Source organism: Panthera pardus, unplaced genomic scaffold (assembly GCF_024362965.1).
Source record: "Panthera pardus isolate Hobbes unplaced genomic scaffold, ASM2436296v1 HiC_scaffold_15, whole genome shotgun sequence".
Taxonomy (NCBI): Eukaryota; Metazoa; Chordata; class Mammalia; order Carnivora; family Felidae; genus Panthera; species Panthera pardus.
Window position 1 is genome coordinate 10,332,607 of NW_026526710.1, and position 17,948 is coordinate 10,350,554.

Genomic DNA, 17,948 nt, shown 5'->3' on the forward strand with positions numbered 1-17,948 from the left:
AGGGACTTAAGCGGGGGAGAGCACTGAATCTGGAGTGCATTCTTGGCTGTGCCACTTTCCAGATGAGCAGGGAAAGTCTCTTAACTTTCCAAACGCTGTGTTTTCACCCATGAAATATTGAAGGAAATAACTCCCAGGAGTATCACGAAAATGAAATGAAAGGGGGCAAAGAGATGTGAACAAACTTTGTAAACTTAAATGCAGAACACTGAAACCCGAGGCGTGCCATTGCTATTGATTGCATAGACAGACTAGGTGGATACGGTTTCTAACCAGTAAGCTCTTCACAGAGAAAAAGCCATAGAAGAGAAGCCTGAGGTCTGAGTGGACCCAAATTCCTCAGGCCTTGAAACCGGGAGGAGTGGCTGAGAGCTGCCCTAAAACTGGCTCCTGGCAATCGGTTGGGCTCCTCCTCCTGGCCCTCCAAGGGTCAGCTACTCCTTCCAGAGACCCACAGGATGGGGCTGCGGTGGGGTTCGGGTGCCTGGTTCCTCCTCCCCAGAGATGACCTGGAGGAGGAAAAAGAACCTGTGCCCCAAACAATAAAATGGGGTAATGGCATCACCTTCTCAGATATCCCACAGATCACCGTGGTACACAGGGACTCCTATACCCTTGACCAAAGGTGACCAAAGGTGTCCTTGGGGTTGACTTGGAGGGAGACAAAGTGGCATTTCTAAAAGGCTCTCTCGTTTCCTTAGTCGGTCTCAAATAGTCCATCTTGATGAACCCATTCAGTGTTTCCCAAACTTCAGTCACCCAGCAGCATCTTTTGATTCGTCTGTTTAGGAAGTGTACTACTGTTTACTTAATTTCTTCAAATAGATATGCCCTTTCTTAGAGGTCCATACATCTAATTCAAAAGGAATACACCACAGTATACTATAGTAAATGGAAAAGCAGCCTCTCTTACCATAAATAGAAGGTTCTGGTAAAAGTAAAAATAGCAAAACAAAACTGCCATTAAAGTCTAGACGTAGATTCCTTCGCCAGCTGGAGGCTCTGAGCCCTCGGCTTGGTTTGTTAAAAAGTGAGGTTATCACTTCTCAAGACACCAGCGCTAGGGCTGAGACCTTGCCCTGGACGGTCTGAGGGCAGCGAGAAGGGCTTAAAAAGAGTGTTTCCGCTAAGGGCCTGGGAAGTGGAAGGCCATGCCGCCCCCCCCCCCCCCCCCCCGGGGGACCGGGCTGGCGCGGTCCGGGTCGAGGCTGGGCGGAGTCTGGCCCTCGAGCAAGCTCCCTCTGGTCTCCGCAGTGCCCGGAAGCGCCCCATCCCCTACTACCGGCCCAGCCCGTCTTCATCCAGCAGCCTCAGCAGCACCTCCTCCTGGTACAGCGGCAGCAGCGGCCGCTCTGCCAGCCGCAGCTATTCCCGCAGCCGCAGCCGGAGCCGCAGCCGCAGCCGCAGCCACAGCCGGAGCCGGAGCCGGAGCCGGAGCAGGAGCCGCAGCCGCAGCAGGAGCCGCACCCGGAGCAGGACCCGCACTAGCAGCAGCTCGGGCTCCCGCAGCCCCAGCCTGGGCTCCCGGAGCCGGAGCCGGAGCTACAGCTCAGCAGACAGCTACTCCAGCACGAGGCGCTAAACGAGGGCCCTCCCTTGAGCCGGCTGCCTGGGGGGTGGGGGGGCCCTTTCCCTCTGCCGGCCTCCCCTGCTCCCTGCCCACCCTGCCTTCTCCTTGGTGACAGATATTGAGGGCTCCTGGACCCTGTCCTTCCTGCTCTCCTGGGGGGTAGGAAACAAAAGTACAGGGGCTTCGGCCTCTATGTCAAGCTGCTAGGAGCCTCCACCAGCACCACCCTGGGGCTCAACACAGGCCTGGTCATAGGGAGAGAACCATCCTCTGTTGGCACAAAAACCCTCCAGGTTTTGTAAGAAGCGATGGCTTCATGACTCAACAGTTTGGGCCTGGCCAGGAAAAACAGTTTTGCTAACCCACTGCTCACAGGATGCATATGGGAGGCTAGGAGTCATTTGTCACACCTGCCCTCATTCTCCTCTCATCCCGTCATGTGTGGACCCTCACGGGGTGGGAGGGGATGAGAGGAAACCAAGAGCAGTGAGGCCCAGGAGAGGGTGTTGCGCCTTTCACCTCCCCAAACAGGCCCAAGCAAAGGCCCAGAGGATGCTTGAGGGGGATAGAAGGGGACCTATCTGAGTGGGGAATGTGGATGTTTCAGTTGGTAAGAAGTGTCAGGAGGTAGGAGATGGGTTCTCTGCCTGTGAATATAGCAGCAAAGGGCAAGGGTCATTCTGCCGCTCCCAAGATCTCGGCACAGTCAGGAAGAGCAGTCCAGTAGATTCTAGCAACGGAGAGGCCACCACATGGCTTAGACAGCCTCTTGGCTGTTCACAGGGCCCCTGAACCTCACTGAGAAAAGACACAGTGGACAGTCAGGACAGCTTGGTGTGCAGCCCCACATCCCAAGTTTGCCTCGGCCCCCACTGGCTGGCACCAGCTTAATTCCACAGGACCATCTGCTGAACATTCCCCAGGGCCGTGGCCGGCTGCCAGTCCCCAGCGCCAGCCAGTCTGGCCTTACCCTCCAGTTGGAGCCTGCCTGCCCCCTCCCCACCGCCCAGACTGCCACACCCTGGATCCCACCCAGTGTGGCTGAACCATCTAAACCCGCCCTCAGCCTAAGCTACCCCCTTTGCCTCTCAGGAATGTTGCTGGGATGGGGTATAGTAGCTCAGGTTTTGGGGAAAGACCCAAGTCCAGAGAGTCTGGGGGGACAGGGGCTTGGGAACTCCATGGCTTCCAAGGCTTCCTGTCAGCCAGAGCCCACCTTTATTTCTGCCCTCACCCTGTCTTCCCCCTGCCCAGGGCTGGGCAGCATGGGTAAGCTGATCTCTGACACACAAACACCACCAGCTGCTTCACCCACAGAAGGCACTGAGAACAGGGGTGTGAGGGAGAAGATCCTTAAAATAAACTCCTGGGCACCCCCCTCACCAGCTGACCGGCTTTCCGGAGCCCTGTGGGTGAATGTCAAGTTTGCGGTGGCAACAGCGGCAGGGCAGGGCATGGAGGGAGATAGTGAGGGGGGACAGTCCGCAGCTCTGGATACTGGGGGGCGAGCTATGGGGAAGCAGGGACCAAACACTCTTCTTCCTTCACACCCCAGGGACAGCATTTGGAAAAAAAATCCCCTTTCTTGACATCAGTGACCCATCTCCCCGGCCCCTCGTCTTTCCCAGTCCATCAGCCCGTGGGGCCAGAAACTGCCCTGCAAACTCCCGCAAGTCCTTCTTCCACCAGGAGAGCAGCGAGAGGTGCCCCAGACAGCACGGGGTGACCTGGCCTTCCCCTGATGCCCTCTGGCCCGGCCCTGGGCCCCACCCGCCAAGACTGACAGATGCCAATGCTGTCACCACAGAAGGCCGGATGGCAGGTGCCTGGGACAGGGGCAGGTGCCCTGGGAGGACATGTACAGCAACTGTAAATAACCCTCTTCCCTGCCCGGGAAACCAGCCTGGGCTCCAGTCTCCCATCACGGAGACAAAGTCTTCTCCGAGCCGCAGAACCTCTGGAGCCACGGACCCTCCTTAGCAGGACAGCAGGGAGAGAGGCCTCGGAGCCTCCCGTCAGACTGCCTTCAGACAACTCTAGGGGACCATTTTGCCTGGGGCTCCTAGCAAACCTATTATTTATTTTATTTATTTATGTTTATTTATTTATTTATGTGATGATCTCTCTCTCTCTCCCTTGGTTGCCATTAGCAGTATTCAACTATTTATTTATTTATATGGAGAGGTGTGTGTGTGTGTGTGTGTGTGTGTGTGTGTGTGTGTTGGCAGGGGGCGGGGTGCTTCTGAATTATTTTTGTGCATCTCTTTTTTTCCCTCGTGTCTTTGTGGATGAGATCTGAGAGGCCGGATGTGGCTAGGGATGTTGGCTTTGTTCCCGCAGGTGAGACCCACAGAGCTCTAAGTCCAAACAGCCTGGAATTGGCCTGGGGAGGGGGACACCTCAGACCTAAGGTTCGTTATGTCAGTGAAGTTCAGGCTTGCTCTCCAGCTCCCTGCCCACCAGCTACCTCACTGAGGTATCAGAAAAATGAAAACATCCACAAGGCTTGTGAGCTAAAGGCCTGAAATGATACACTGGAGTCACAGCTCACATGGGGGTTGGAGTCTAAAGTTAGCATAAGCTAAGGTAAAACTTGCAGCCTCAAAATCGTCGGTGTGAGTGCTTTAGGGAGGCACCTGCTGGGAGACAGATGTACTGTATGTCGCCCACTGACAAGGCTTCTTCGTCAGTACTGCAGGAGCTGTCTTGCGTTTGGGGGGCCATGGTGGTTGAACTGGCATCTGGTTTAGCACTGGGATCGAACTTTGAGTGGACAAGGAGAAAGCAGGGCAGGAATTGGGCTGAGGGAGTGGAGAGAAGATGCACATGGGGTCTCACCCTTACTCCAGCGGAGACAATAGTGGGCAGGATCACTCCGTCTCTGAGCATCCTGGTGGGTTTCGTGTAAATCACACATCCTTCTGCTTCCATTGTAGCTAATTTCTCCCCATGCCCTGAGGCTTTTCCAGGCTGCTCTCTTCCTTCTGCAGGAGGCCCACTGCTTCCTGGAGTGGTATCAACCTCCCTAGGAGAGATACACAGACCCAAAGTAGAAGCCTTTTGCTGGGATCTCCTGCTTTCCATCAGGGAAGAGCACAAAGCTATTTCAGAAATTAGAGAACGGAAAAAAAAAAAAAAAAGACAAGATGAAAGGAGCAGCCGGAAGTTCCCCCAAGAAGGTCATTGAGGGTCACATCAAGCCAGGATCTAGTGGCCTTTCTTTACCAGTCCTGCCCCTCTGACTGGCAGTGTCTTCCTGCTGCTTGCCAGAGAGGCCCCGCCCCCACCCTCTTTCCAAAGTCATCATTCACTGCTTTGAAATTGCCAGATTCTCTGGTCCAGCTTTGAGTTTGGTGAGACTTTTGCAACATCCCTGGTCGTTTCCCTGGCAATGTGACTTTACCCTGCTCTATCCCAACCAAGAAGTACCTCCAGCCAGGGGAAAGTTGCAAGAAGGCTGCTTAAATGCCTCCAGGGGGAAAACCTCTGTCCCTCCCTCTTGCCCAATGTGCTTCTCTAATTACCTTTACATTTCCTTTCTTTTGCATCCAAAATTAAACAGCTTCTTGGGATGCTGGTGACCTTGCTTAACCAAAGGCCCCAGCCACCCCCCCCCCCCCCCCCCCCCCGCCACCACCCCATGCCTCCACATCCCTATTTCTCTGCCTATTTTGCCCACATTACCTTCTGCTTCCAGGGAATGAGACAAATCAGCTGAAATCTGCTGGTGGTGAGCATTCATTTTAAAAGCCAGCATTGGAGGGTGTGACTTGAGGCCCAGAAACATACAGCCCACCTGCAGCCTTTCTGGATGAATGAACCTGGACAGATCGATTCATTCCTCTGGGCCAAAGATTCCCCCTTTGCGAAGTAGGCGAGTTTTTGAGATACAATCCAGAATGTTGACCTGAGGGCTGAGAAATTGTCTAAAGACAGAGTGAGTTCACCAGGACTTAGAAGCAAAAAGGAGAACACCCTCATTTTCAGGATGTTCTCAATCATTAGAATAAAACGTATGTGAATTCCTTCAATTAAATTAAGAAAAGCTAACTCACTCAAAGCCCCCTCGAGGTCTGACCGCACGCATTCCTATCTCTGTCTCTTCCTTTCTTTGTGAAGGAAAGTCAGTCTTTCAGAAAAACAAAATTGAGATGTTTGAAAGACATAAGGGTCTCAGTCTCAGAGAGCCCCCATCATTTCATTAGCTCAGAACCGTCCTCTTTCCCAAAGGCTTTCCTTGAAGAGAGCCAACATTTGGGTATTCCTAAAGGTTCCAAAGCCCTTTTTTTTTTTTAAGTCTCACTCCCATCATGTGTCCTGCTATATTCTTTTCCATGAATATTCACAATCGTCTCACAAGCATCTGTCTTGCCTTGCTTGGCTCTCCAGCTAAACCAAAAAGTTTGATTAAAAAACAAACCAGGATTCCTCAAAATGTTCCCTCCTCCATCAGCCAGCTGCATCCAGTTGAGGAACTTCTGCTTAGATACAGTGTCATCAAGCAATGCTTTCCTGAAACCTCTTCCTTGTCATCTCTGCACGCATGAGCCAGTGCTACTGAGACTTGGCATCTCCCCTCTGTCTGTGGCTATTGTTTTGTTTTTTGTATTTATTGAGGGTTTTGGGTTTTGGGTTTTGCATTGTAAATACCATGATGGGGGCCCCCTCATCAGATCATGGCTTATTTAATAATTTATTCCCTATTTATTAAATGGTATCGAGAGAGGAGAGGGACCCCTCTTCCCCTAAATTGCTATTGGAAATCGGTCCATCAATCAGCTCTGGGTGTGGCTGTCTGCAGCAGGGGCATTATCCCCCAGGTAATGAGTGCTAGAATCACCCAGCAAATTGGAATTGGCAGAAAAGGAGTCTTCAGTCATACAAATTAAACTCAAAAGGAACTAAAACACTGGTTATCTCCGGGAAAACCTCATTTTGATGGAAATTAATTGAGGAATAAAATGCCTGTGCACGAACCAACTTCTATTAAAAAGTCACAACTCCTTGAAAAAAGAGAGAGAGAGAGAGAGAGACAAAATTGTAATTCCTTTTCTCTGGCCAAGAAAAGATATGCCTCATCTTCTAATGAGTTGAGCCAAAGAGACTGGAACAGGATTCCTTTGTGATTCTCTGGCCCGTGTGTGTCTGTCTGGATGAAACGGAGTGGGTCTCAGGCCTCAGTGTTACCATCTGTAAAATGGGATTTGGCCGAAGTGTTCTTGGCAGGGTGGAGGGGAGGGGTTCTAACTCTGATGTCATGAGCTCCAAACTGTCAGGTGTATGGTCCATATGTCTTCTGCCGACTATAGGTTGAAGGATGTCTCCCAAGGAAGGAAATAAAACACGAAGCATGGACTTCATTTGCAGGGTAAGGTTGTAGTAGCTGAGTCCCTCAGTCAAAAATGGGAGGCCTTCTAGTGCTGCCACCTTATATAACTCTTATATCCTGGGTTAAAGAAGCCCTCTCTCTTAGCTTGAACTTCTCTCCAAGCCCAGACATCCAGAGATGTCAAAGGAGAGACCAAGAAGTCTTCAGCGTTCGCTGGATTTAATCACTGTTTACGTGTCAGGACATATTTTGTATGGTTGTTCTAACAAGCCAGTGACATAGGTCATGTTGCCATTTTCCAGATGAGAAACCTGAGGCCTGGGAAGGGGGAGCTGGCATGCCTAAACTCCCTGGAGCTCAGATCCACCTGGCTCCGTGTCCCACTCTCTCGGTGGCTCTTTCTTGCCAGGTGCATGTTTGAGAACTCTCTGCAGGGTCTTTTCTCTCCCAAGTCTTGGCTGCTCGCTCAAGCAGCCATTGGCCAAGGACCTAGCAGGATCCACTATATCAGCCCAGTAGGCTTGGTGCACCCCAAGGCCACCTCTCCACACCGGGGGCTGGAATTCTCATCCGGAAGACCCCAAACAAGGGGACCCGGTACCAGCCTGGCTCGGCCTGAGAAGCCAGCCTCTGCCTGGGACATCCACATCAGAGGGAGGAAGCTCCTGTGTCCGCCAGCATCCTGGGACCCTGTCCTCCACCTAGTGATACCGTGGCCATGGCTTGTTTGATTTCTGGTGTCCACAGCTAAGCATAACCTTTCCGGGGTTTCTGATTTTTCAGCCTGTACGAAACATGTCTCTGTTACAATAAAAGGTCCCATGGTATGGTGTTCTCATATGTGGCCCAGCATCCTCTGTCTATGGGGGGTGCCCAGAAGCAGAGAGGGAGGTAGGGTGGCAGGGAGACGGGGACAGAGAACATCTAAGCAGTACCTGCTGCATGCACACATTGTCACGTTGCTCAACACGTTTCTTTAATCTTCAAAACAAACCTGCAGGCACTGTGTTGCCCTAAGCATTTTACATGCGGTATCTTAGTCATCACAACCCTATGAGGTAGGCATTAGAGTCTCCTTCCTACAAAGAAGGAGACTGAGGCCCCAGAAAAGCAAAGTCACTTGCCCAAGGCCACGGATTCAATGATAGGATCCAGGCAGGCCGACCCCAGATCCCAGACCGTTCACTGCTCTGCCCCACAAGACTTCAGCTCATGCAAAGGGTCATCAGTTCTCTTCGGTAGAAGAATTTTTCTCCCATGCATTAATGGTCAGGAGGAAGTTCAGTGCAGGGCACACATTTGGGGCCCCAAAGATCTGGATTCTAATATAGCCCCTGCCGTTACTAGCTGTGTAGCACTGAACAAGGACGGCACCCTGTTGGGACTTGGTTTGCTCATCTATGAAATGGAAACAACAGTAGCTCCCTCCCTGGGCTGCTGTGGGAATTAAATGGATGGCGGCTCTAAAAAATCATGTGTGTGGGAGGTGCTCAGTGAATGTTAGTGAGCGTGACTACCATTCCCTAAACCGAGACTGAGCCGTGGGAGTGGGGCTCGTGGCGACAGCCATAAGTGGCCAACTGGGAACCGTGGGGTTCCTGCAAGGCCCTGTGGAGGCCTCCAGAAATGTTCTCGGTGTCTGACTTTGGGGTTTCCTGCCGTAGAGAACAGAGGTTGAAAACACCCATGGGGACAGGCAGGTGAGGGAAGGCGGCAGGGTTAGGACTGTGGGGACCCAGGGAATCCAGGACACCATTGCCAGATCGCTAGCTCAGCTCAGGATTGCCAGATCTCCCCATTTCTCGAGAGAATGTGAATTTTTATTTTTCATTATTTTTTAAAATTTTTAGTGTTTATTTATTTTTGAGAGAGAGGGAAAGAGAGAACGAGTGGGGGCGGGGCAGAGAGAGAGGGAGACACAGAATCCAAAGCAAGCTCCAGGCTCCAAGCTGACAGCACAGAGCCCGACGTGGGGCTCGAACTCACAAACCCTGAGATCATGACCTGAGCCGAAGTCGGACGCTTAACTGACTGAGCCACCCAGGTAACCCGAGAATGTGAATTTTTAGACAAAATTTCCTGATTTTCAAAACGTGCATTAACTCAATCTTTTTTCAAACATTATGCAAAGGCAAAAAAAAAAAAAAGTTATGCAAACACACATACGGATAATGTATATCATCCCAGGGGCCAGACAGGTCCCCCATCCTCAGGAATACAGCCCCTTGTCTACAGCAGAGTGTCTACACCCGACTAGGGTATCAGCTGGGGGAGAAAGAGCAAACAAAATAGGTTACCTACTGTCACCTCCCCTTGTAGCTTGCCCCTCTAGAAATCTCCCTTGAAGATCAATTGGTGGGATGAACCTCGCTGGGGTACATCCATTGCTCTCTGCCACAACCGCCATGACACCACCACACACACATGGATTTCTCTCTTCCCAAACAGGCTGTCGTAAGGCAGCAACCAGAGTCCCCTTATGAGGCTTCACTGATAAGTAATAGTGGTCATAATAATAATAGTTACCTTTTATGGATCGATGATCATGCACGCACCGAACCTTATCAGGCATTACCTTCCTTGTCATAACAACCCTGTTTAGCCCCATTTGACAGATAAGAAAGTTGAGAGTCACAGAGGGAGTGCCACGGAGCCGGTGGGTATTTGAACCTCGGTCTGTGGGCCCCAGGACCGTTTCTGCTGCACCTCTTTACCCCTGAAGGCAGGAGCCCCATAACTCAGAGCTAGCCCTCCGTAAGGGCCCCTGATGAATTTTTCTGGAAAATGTGTCTGCCGGGAAGCTGTCCCTGTGATGCCAGCCATCCCTCAGTGACTCACGGAAGAGGCCTTCACCTTTCCGTGTCCTGCTCTGGCTCCTGGTTGCAGGAATCAGGTGTTCTTCTGGCTAGGCTCTTGGTCTGAAGAGGCCCCCCTCCCCCTCGCAGCCTCCACCGTCCTGGCTGCTAGAGAGGGAGAGCGGCTTCTGGAGATGGCTCTCTTTCAGGCCAGATTAGCAGCTGCCCAGGGGTGCAGCCGAGGTAGCATGCAGCCAGCACCCTTAGCGTCTGCAGTCCCAGGGACACACACAGCCCCCCCTCATGGTGAAGGCCGTGAGACAAACAGGGGTTCTGGAGGACATCAGAAGATCCAACTTCCCAAGAGGCAGGGGCCAGGGAGTCTTGTGACCTAAGCAAATCAAGCCCCTCTCTGAGTGCTATAGTTATTTCACCTGAAGAAATTGGGTCAGACCAGTGGTTCTTAATGCTGGCTACACATCAGAATGAGCTGTGAACTTTACAAAGCCACCCACACTTGAGTCCCACCCACTCCCAATAAGAAGAATTGCTTGGGGCGCCTGGGTGGCTCAGTCTGTTAAGCATCCGACTTCGGCTCAGGTCATGATTTCACGGTTCCTGGGTTCGAGCCCTGCGTTGGGTTCTGTGCTGACAGCTCAGAGCCTGGAGCCTGCTTTGGATTCTGTGTCTCCCTCTCTGCCCTTCCTCCACTCACACTCTGTCTCTCTCACTGTCAAAAACAAACATTTAAAAAGAAAAGAATTGCTGAGGGTAGGTGCCAGGCAGTGGTGTTTTTTAAAATGTTTAGGGGCACCTGGGTGGCTCAGTCGGTTAAGCGGCCGACTTCGGCTCAGGTCGTGATCTCGCGGTCCGTGAGTTCGAGCCCCGCATCGGGCTCTGTGCTGACAGCTCAGAGCCTGGAGCCTGTTTCGGATTCTGTGTCTGGAGCCTGTTTCGGATTCTGTGTCTCCCTCTCTCTGACCCTCCCCTGTTCATGCTCTGTCTCTCCCTGTCTCAAAAAAAAAATAAATAAAATGTTAAAAAAATAAAATATTTATTTTGAGAGAAAGAGAGAGAAGGGAGAGAATCTTAAGCAGTCTCTGTGCTGTCAGCACAGAGCCCTACATGGAGGCTTGAACCCACAAACCGTGAGATCATAACCTAAGCCAAAATCAAGAGTCAGGTGCTTACCCGACTGAGCCGCCCAGGCGTCTCAAGGTAGCAGTGTTTTTAAAGGCTTCCTAGGTCATGCAGATATGAAACCAGGATTGGGAACCGCTGAATTACATGGCATGTTAAATGTCACCTTAAATTCTCAGGTGTGGTATCAGAGGTGTGGCGTGTTACAAGCCGCCACAAAGGTATTGATAACGCCAGCAACAACGCCACCCAACACTTACCTAAGACCCACTGTGTGCCGGGCATGATTCCAAGCACTTCACATATATCAACATAAATTACATTATTTCATCCTCACGGGGTCCTTAGGAGGCAGGTACTATTTTGATGCTGATTTTACAGATGCAGGAACCTGAGGCACAGACCGGGTGCCCCACTAACATAGCTAGTCAGGGGGTGCACCGCTGGACCCCAGGATGTGGGTAAGTTCAAAGGGACTCCTCAAGCAGCCTAGGAGGTTCAAGGAAGGCATCGCAGGAAAACTGACTGATGGCCCGGGAAATGAGCAGAGTGGGTCAGGCCAGGAAAGGGAACTCAAGAAAGGGGAGGAGGACAGGGGATCCCAGGCTCTTGTGTGTACACACAAGTGCGTGTGTACAGGACCAGAGCAATGACTTCCACCTGCCAAAAGTAGGCTCTTGGTCCCCCGCCTACCCTGGGCACTCCTTCCACAGTTCTATGTAACTGGTTTACTTGTTCACGTCTTCATTGCCCATCTCCAAAAGGACAGAAGCCTTGTCTGCTGCCTCAGTCATCTCCCCCCTCCCCGCCCCCCCCTACCCCCCCATCCCTGTGTGCCCAGCAGGGGCAGCTGTCAAATGATTAAATCTGCTGGGTTACCAGCTCTGCTTCCCTCCAAGTCCCATGCATTTTTGAGCTGGTTGATTTTTACTTTAGGTCGAGGTTGGGGAGTATGGTTAGGAGACTCTGGCAAAGCAGTGATATGTCCCACACAGGGACCCTAAGGATCTCTCACGCACACATTCTTCCAACGAGGGGCTGTGTCCCTCCCTGGAAGTGAGAGAAGGCAGCGTGGGGATGAGGCAGACACACGTGAGCACCTACTATTCACCCAGCACTGAGTGTAGTCCCTAGGATAAGAGGATGGTGTGATCTTTAGAAGGCAGTGTCTGAGAGCAAGCACTTGGGAGTCAGAAGACCTGGGTTTGAACCTGACTGCTGCTTCCTAGCTGTGTGTCTGTGTGTAAGTGGCTTCACCTCTCTGAGCCTCAGGCTCCTCATCTTTCCAGTGGGGATACGAAAAGTATCAATCTCATAAGGGTCTCATGAAGATTAGCCAAGGTGGTAAAAGGTAAAGCAGAGGTGATACACTTTGCCCAGCACCTGAGTTAGTATCATTGTTGCTGATACCAAAAAGGGGGGGGGGGGGGTAGGCTCAGTTGCCCAGGTGAGCTCATAAGTTTCTGGAAGGGTTTCAGGTCACCTTGGCAAAAGTCCAACAGCCTCTCCTCTCACCTTTCATCACCTCAAATACCAAATTCTCAAGAGAGGCACTCCCAGCCGCCGCCCTCCATGAGTATCTTCTCTCAGAAGAATCTAGAGTCTCCTAAGTAAGAACTTGGCGATCTCCCCGGGTATATCTCCACCCTGATATTTGATCATCTTCAGAGTAATTATTTTTTTTAATGCTTATTTATTTGGGGGGAGGGTACAGAAGATCCAAAGCAAGCTCTGTGCTGACAGCAGCAACCCAATGCGGGGCTGGAACTCATGAACCGTGAGATTGTGACCTGAGCTGAAGTCGGATGCTCAACCAACAGAGCCACCCAGGTGCCCCTCAACCAGATTAATTCTAACATCAATCTAGAGGGAAGACACGGGGCACCGTTCAGCCGTTTCCTCCCACAGCCACAGGGTTTCCACTGCCTCTGAATCCTGGCTCTAACACACGCTATATCATGGCCCACCAGTGATGAGATGACTCACAGCAGTTTTTCTTTGGGTCTTTTTTTGACCCATTGCCAGTGAAACTAGTCAAGTGCTTTCTCAAGGTGTAACACTGGGTCCCTTTGACAATCTGCTCTCAAATCTAAACCCCAAATAAACAATACCAATCACATCGAATATATTCATGTTGCCAAATGGAAAGGGGTTGGAACAGGTACACACACGCGCACACACACAGTTTGTTTTTTTCCTTCACTTTGAAGCCCATTTCTAGCTTAAGGCTCCATGACCTCCCATGCTTGGGCTTCAGAGAATCTGTGAATCCTTTGAAATCACGGGCAAACTTTTAATGTATGAAAATACCAGCATTTAGGTGCAGAGAAGCACATATTCCCCACTATTTTCCAGAGGAGCCCAACTTGAAGCCTTTAGGATGCTTCAGCAAAATCTGTCGTTACTCTCGTGGGTACGGCAGTTTCTAGTTGCCGCCCAGCAGTCACTTACCTTTTATCCACGGTAGTAAAACCCCTGTTTTAACGAGCTTCATAGCCACCCAGAATAAAGACTGCATTTCCCCATGTTCCTTGCAGCTGGTATAGCCACGTGACTAATTTGGGCCAATGAGATACAGGCAGAATTTCCTCACATTTCAATAAAAGAAATTGTTATATGCTTCTCCCCTTCTTCTTCACCCCTTTTTTCTTCCTGCTGGCTGGAATGTAGACGTGATGTCTGGAACTCAAGTGGCTCCCTGGTCCATGAGGTGGCTTTGGGAAGTGAGCCCATATAAACAGAGCAAGAAGACGGAAGATTCCCAGTCTCTGAGGGCTTTGCAGAACAGGGGTAGCATGTCAGTAACAAGACAGAATGTCTCCGAGCTTTAATATTAAGAAGAAATAAATTTCTCTTCTCTTTTGGCCACGGTTATTTTGAGCCTCTGTTGTTCACAGCTAAGATGAATCTTAATTCATACTCAGGGTGAGGCTAAGAGAGTGCTCAGAAGGAGGTATCTTGTTTATCCTTGTCCTTCTCTATACGTCCTCCTCATCTCCTCCAACCTTCCTCCCCTCCCAGCACAAACCGTGAGAACCCTTTTCAGGCCAAACCCTCCGAGGAGCTGTCATTCCCAGACCTAAAAACAACACAAAACAAACTTTCCAAAGCAGTTGCCTGGTGTCATGTCACCAACTGGTCAAACCAGCTCCTGCTCTGACCTCAGAGATGGAAACGGGGGGCCTCAAGATCACAGGCTCTCCACCTCTCCCTCCCTCCAAGGATCTCAGAGCCACCCCTCTGCATTAGTGACTCCAATGGCACTCTACCTAAAGGTCTCAAACTGAGAGGAATAGGTACCACTTTTCCAGCAAAGGCTCTTGGCAGAGAAGCAGATAGAATGGTTTATTAGAATGATATTCACATTGAGGAAGTTCTTTTGAAGCAATACCAACAACCACAAAAACGCAGAATTTGGAGGTCGATCCATCAAAATTGTCTGCATCATGATGAAGCAAACAAACAAATCCAAAATTTCAGTCTTAAGGGAAGAAAGGTTCGTCTGTCCGCCATGTCCATTGTGGACCAGCAGGGACACCCTACCCATCAGAGATGTTGGTGACCATAGTGCAGAAGGAAGGAAATCACCCAAGGGTCCTCCCGTCATGGAGCGGAGGTCTCCCATGGGTTACTCACATGCTTGGAACTGACGGTGACAGATATCACCTCTGCTCACCACTCATTGGCCACAACTAGTTACATGGCTGTTACCAACCACAATGGCCTCAGGAACTGTGTTGCTTCCTATTACGTGCCCTGAATTTTACTGAATCCCAACTACGTGCTGGGTACTGTTCTAGGTGCCCATGACACAGCCCTAAACAATCAGACCACAGTCCCTACCCTCGGCCCCCACAGAGCTTAGGTTCTAATGGGAGGGGCAGACAACAATCGAGGCCTAAAATGTAACTCAGTTCGCTGCCGGCGCTATGAAGAAAAACCAGCTGATGTAAGAGAACATGACTTCAGATCAAATGGTTGGAGAAGGTTTCTCTGAGTAGGTGAAATTTGAGTAGAGACACAAATGAAGTGAGAGACCAGTCCTGAGGAAATCTGGGGGAACAGTGTCATAGGCAGTGGGAACGGCACGAGGGAAGTCCTCAGACAGGAATATGTGTGGCTCTTCTGTCCAAAGGACAGAAAGAAGGCCACCAAGACTCCAGCACAGTGAGCAAGGGGTGGATGACAGCAGGGAATCAGATCAGAAAGGTAGCCAGGAGCCTCAATTTGCTTCATGAAACTTTTGTAGCATCTAAAATTGTTTTAACTGTTGACTGATGATTTGCTTATCGATAGGCGTGAGAACACAGACTTGTGTCTCATGTCTAGCCCCTAGTCTAGTGCTTTGCACGTAAGAACTTAGTAAATATGTGATGAATCAATACATGAGTAAATGAATGAATGGAGTCTCCCCACTCCCCTGTGTCTGCTCCTCCGCACATGGTCAACGATCACCATCACCATCTCGCGGTTGCCCGTGTCTTACAACCAGATGGGGAGTCTGATGTGCCCTCTCCTCTCCTCCAGTCCAATCCCTCAGCCAAAATGTTTCTGCTTCCTTAATACATCATGGATTATGTCCACCCTTTATCTCTCCTCAGCCAACAACCCAGCCCAAGCCACCATCTTCCCAGGACCCTACAACAGCCTCTTCTCTGGTCTCCCTGGAGTTTTGTCCCCCAGTGCCCTCTCCACAAGTAGCAGGTGATTTTCCTAGAACTCATCATACCACTCTCCTTCTCCAAATAGTTCAGTGGGTCCTCAAAATGCTCAGGACAAAGCCTAACTCTTAAACGGGGTCCAGAAGGCCCTACATCATCTGGCCCATGTCCACCTCCCCAACCATTTCCCCCCTCATGATCCATGCCAATTACCCAGTGAGATAGGTAGGTACTTCTGACATCCCCCTTTTACAGATGACAAGGCAGAGGTTCAGAGAGGCTAGGCCACTGGCCCAGAGCAGCCCATCTGGGTCTGTTCAGGTTCCTACCCCCAGGCTTCACTATCTTTCTTAAGCAGTAAGTACCAACACTGTTACTTCTTTAAAAAAACAAAAACCAAAAAACAAAAAGCCTGGTTAGTTGAGGTACTATTTCCCCCGGCTGCAGAATGACTATTTGGGCTGTGAAAGGGGATTTCAAAAGCCCTGATAAAGGCCCAGGAATAAGTAGAGGTTCCCTGAGAGCCCTTGGCTAGGGATGTCCCTCTTTGAAGATGGGTGGAGAGGGGGTTGCGTGAAGCCTCTCCTCCCACAGCTGACCCCTGACTCCCTTCTCCCAGGGACATATGCAGCTAAGAGGAGCTCCCATTGAGTCCACTGAGCCCTTGGCTCCGAGAAGCTTTCACACTGGTAACACATAAGGATCTCTCTGGTTGACACGGAGATGGCTTGTCCCAGGCAGCCACCAGGCTTCCAAATGTCAGTGGGTTCCTGGTGTCACTTGTTCTACCGAGAACGTCTGGAAGGGCCCAAAGAAGTTTCCAGAGAAGGAGGCCCAACGAGAAGGTGGAGGGAGAGGTGGGCTGGTGAACTGTGGTCTTTCGGGTCCCTTATGGGTTTGGACAGCGCTTGCTCTGGCCATTCAGTGGGGACCACATAGCATAGCCCACTGGACAGCGAAGCATACAGGCTTAGCAATCAGCACACATCTGCCTCTGTGCCTTCAGTTTTCAACAGAAAACGGGGTTAACAATATACTACTATCTCATAGGGTTGTCATAAGGAATGACAGAGGTAAGGTAGGGTCTTTAGTGGAGCTTGGCACGTAAGAGTTCTCCAGCAATGGTGGAGATCATTACTATTTTGTTGTTTGGGGAGCTGTTATCCACAGGCTCATGTGGTGGTGCGGAGCACGGACTCTGGAGCCAGACTGCCTGGATTTGAGTATCAGCTCTGCTACTTTGTAGCTGTGTGAGTTCGTGCGAGTAATTTAACCTCTCTGTGCCTCAATATTGGTGCCTCAATATTGTCGTCTGTGAACAGGGATAATAATACCTATCTTAAAGCAATTTGGATGAGGATTAAATAAATCAGTTTATGCAAAAGACAACTATTACAAAATGTTAAATAAGTATTATTATTATTACTTGCAGAAGTGGTCAGAGGAAGCGATCCCTGTGTTCTGTATAGAGCGTGTTTGTGAGACTTGTCATGCATTTCTGCCCAGAGCCACACATACACCGTCATGGGGGGCTTAGTTGGCTTGTGCTCCGTATCTGGCCTCGGGATCAGAATTGGCCCTTCTGTTCCTGACGCCAAGGGGGATTAACTTGCCTCACCTTCTCGAGCCAGACCAGGCTGGTCCCCTGGAATGGATCAGGGCGGGAAGAGAAACGTGCACAGGCCCAGGCTCCTAAGATTGTGAGATAGGATAAGAGACACAGAGAAAAAACCCAGCTTGCTCAGGACTGCACTTAGGCAAACTTCATGACTAACCAGAGATCACACATGGGTAGTGTATATATTGCCCTGGCGGGAATAGTCGGAAGCCTCACCCGAGGGGAGGACATTCTGCCCAGGACCCTCAGTCGGGACTCCAGCGGGGGCTGTTCACCGAGGGGCTCCCCCAGCCAGAGGTTGGATGTTGCAAGTACCTGATTTGATGTGTTAACCCTTCCCTGTTCTTCTCTATACTCTCCCCCTCTTTATGTTTACTCGAATTATTTAATTCCATATATTCCCTTTCCCATATAATTAATAAAACTTTCCTCCACAAAACAGAAAGCGTGGCTATCGTGAATTACTGTTATTCAGAACATTCTGGAAAGAATTTTGGACATAATAGTAACAGGAAGCTAGAGCTGAATAAATAAGCATTAGCTGTGTAGGATTATGAGGGCATTGACTTGGGTAGGGAGGGACCACGTGGGTTGTTTATTTATTTCATTTATTAATCATCTTGTTTTTGCCCGGGCATTTGGCCAAGGAAAGAGCACGGGGCTTGAAGTTCAGACACAGCTGGGTTTAGAACCCACAAGCTGGTGGCCTTGGACAAGTTCCTTCCTGTGCTGAACCTCAGTGTCCTCATCTGTCAGATGGAGATGATGATGGTATGAACTTCTGGGAGGGGGGGCTGTGGTGAGGAATAAATAAATAGCACGCTTGGAAAGCATT

At 50.5% G+C, this 17,948-nt stretch overlaps 1 protein-coding gene across 3 annotated transcripts in view; it reads left to right on the forward strand.

The window, feature by feature from the left end:
• SRRM4 (serine/arginine repetitive matrix 4) overlaps positions 1-4,715 on the forward strand; it is a 152,657-nt gene extending 147,942 nt beyond the window's left edge. For all 3 annotated transcript variants that reach the window (XM_053902090.1, XM_053902091.1, XM_019467312.2), the window contains one exon: positions 1,255-4,715. In XM_053902090.1, the coding sequence (XP_053758065.1) occupies positions 1,255-1,582 (328 nt within the window). In that variant the 3' untranslated portion in view covers positions 1,583-4,715. The remainder of the gene's footprint in view (positions 1-1,254) is intronic.
• The last annotated feature ends 13,233 nt before the right edge of the window (positions 4,716-17,948 follow it).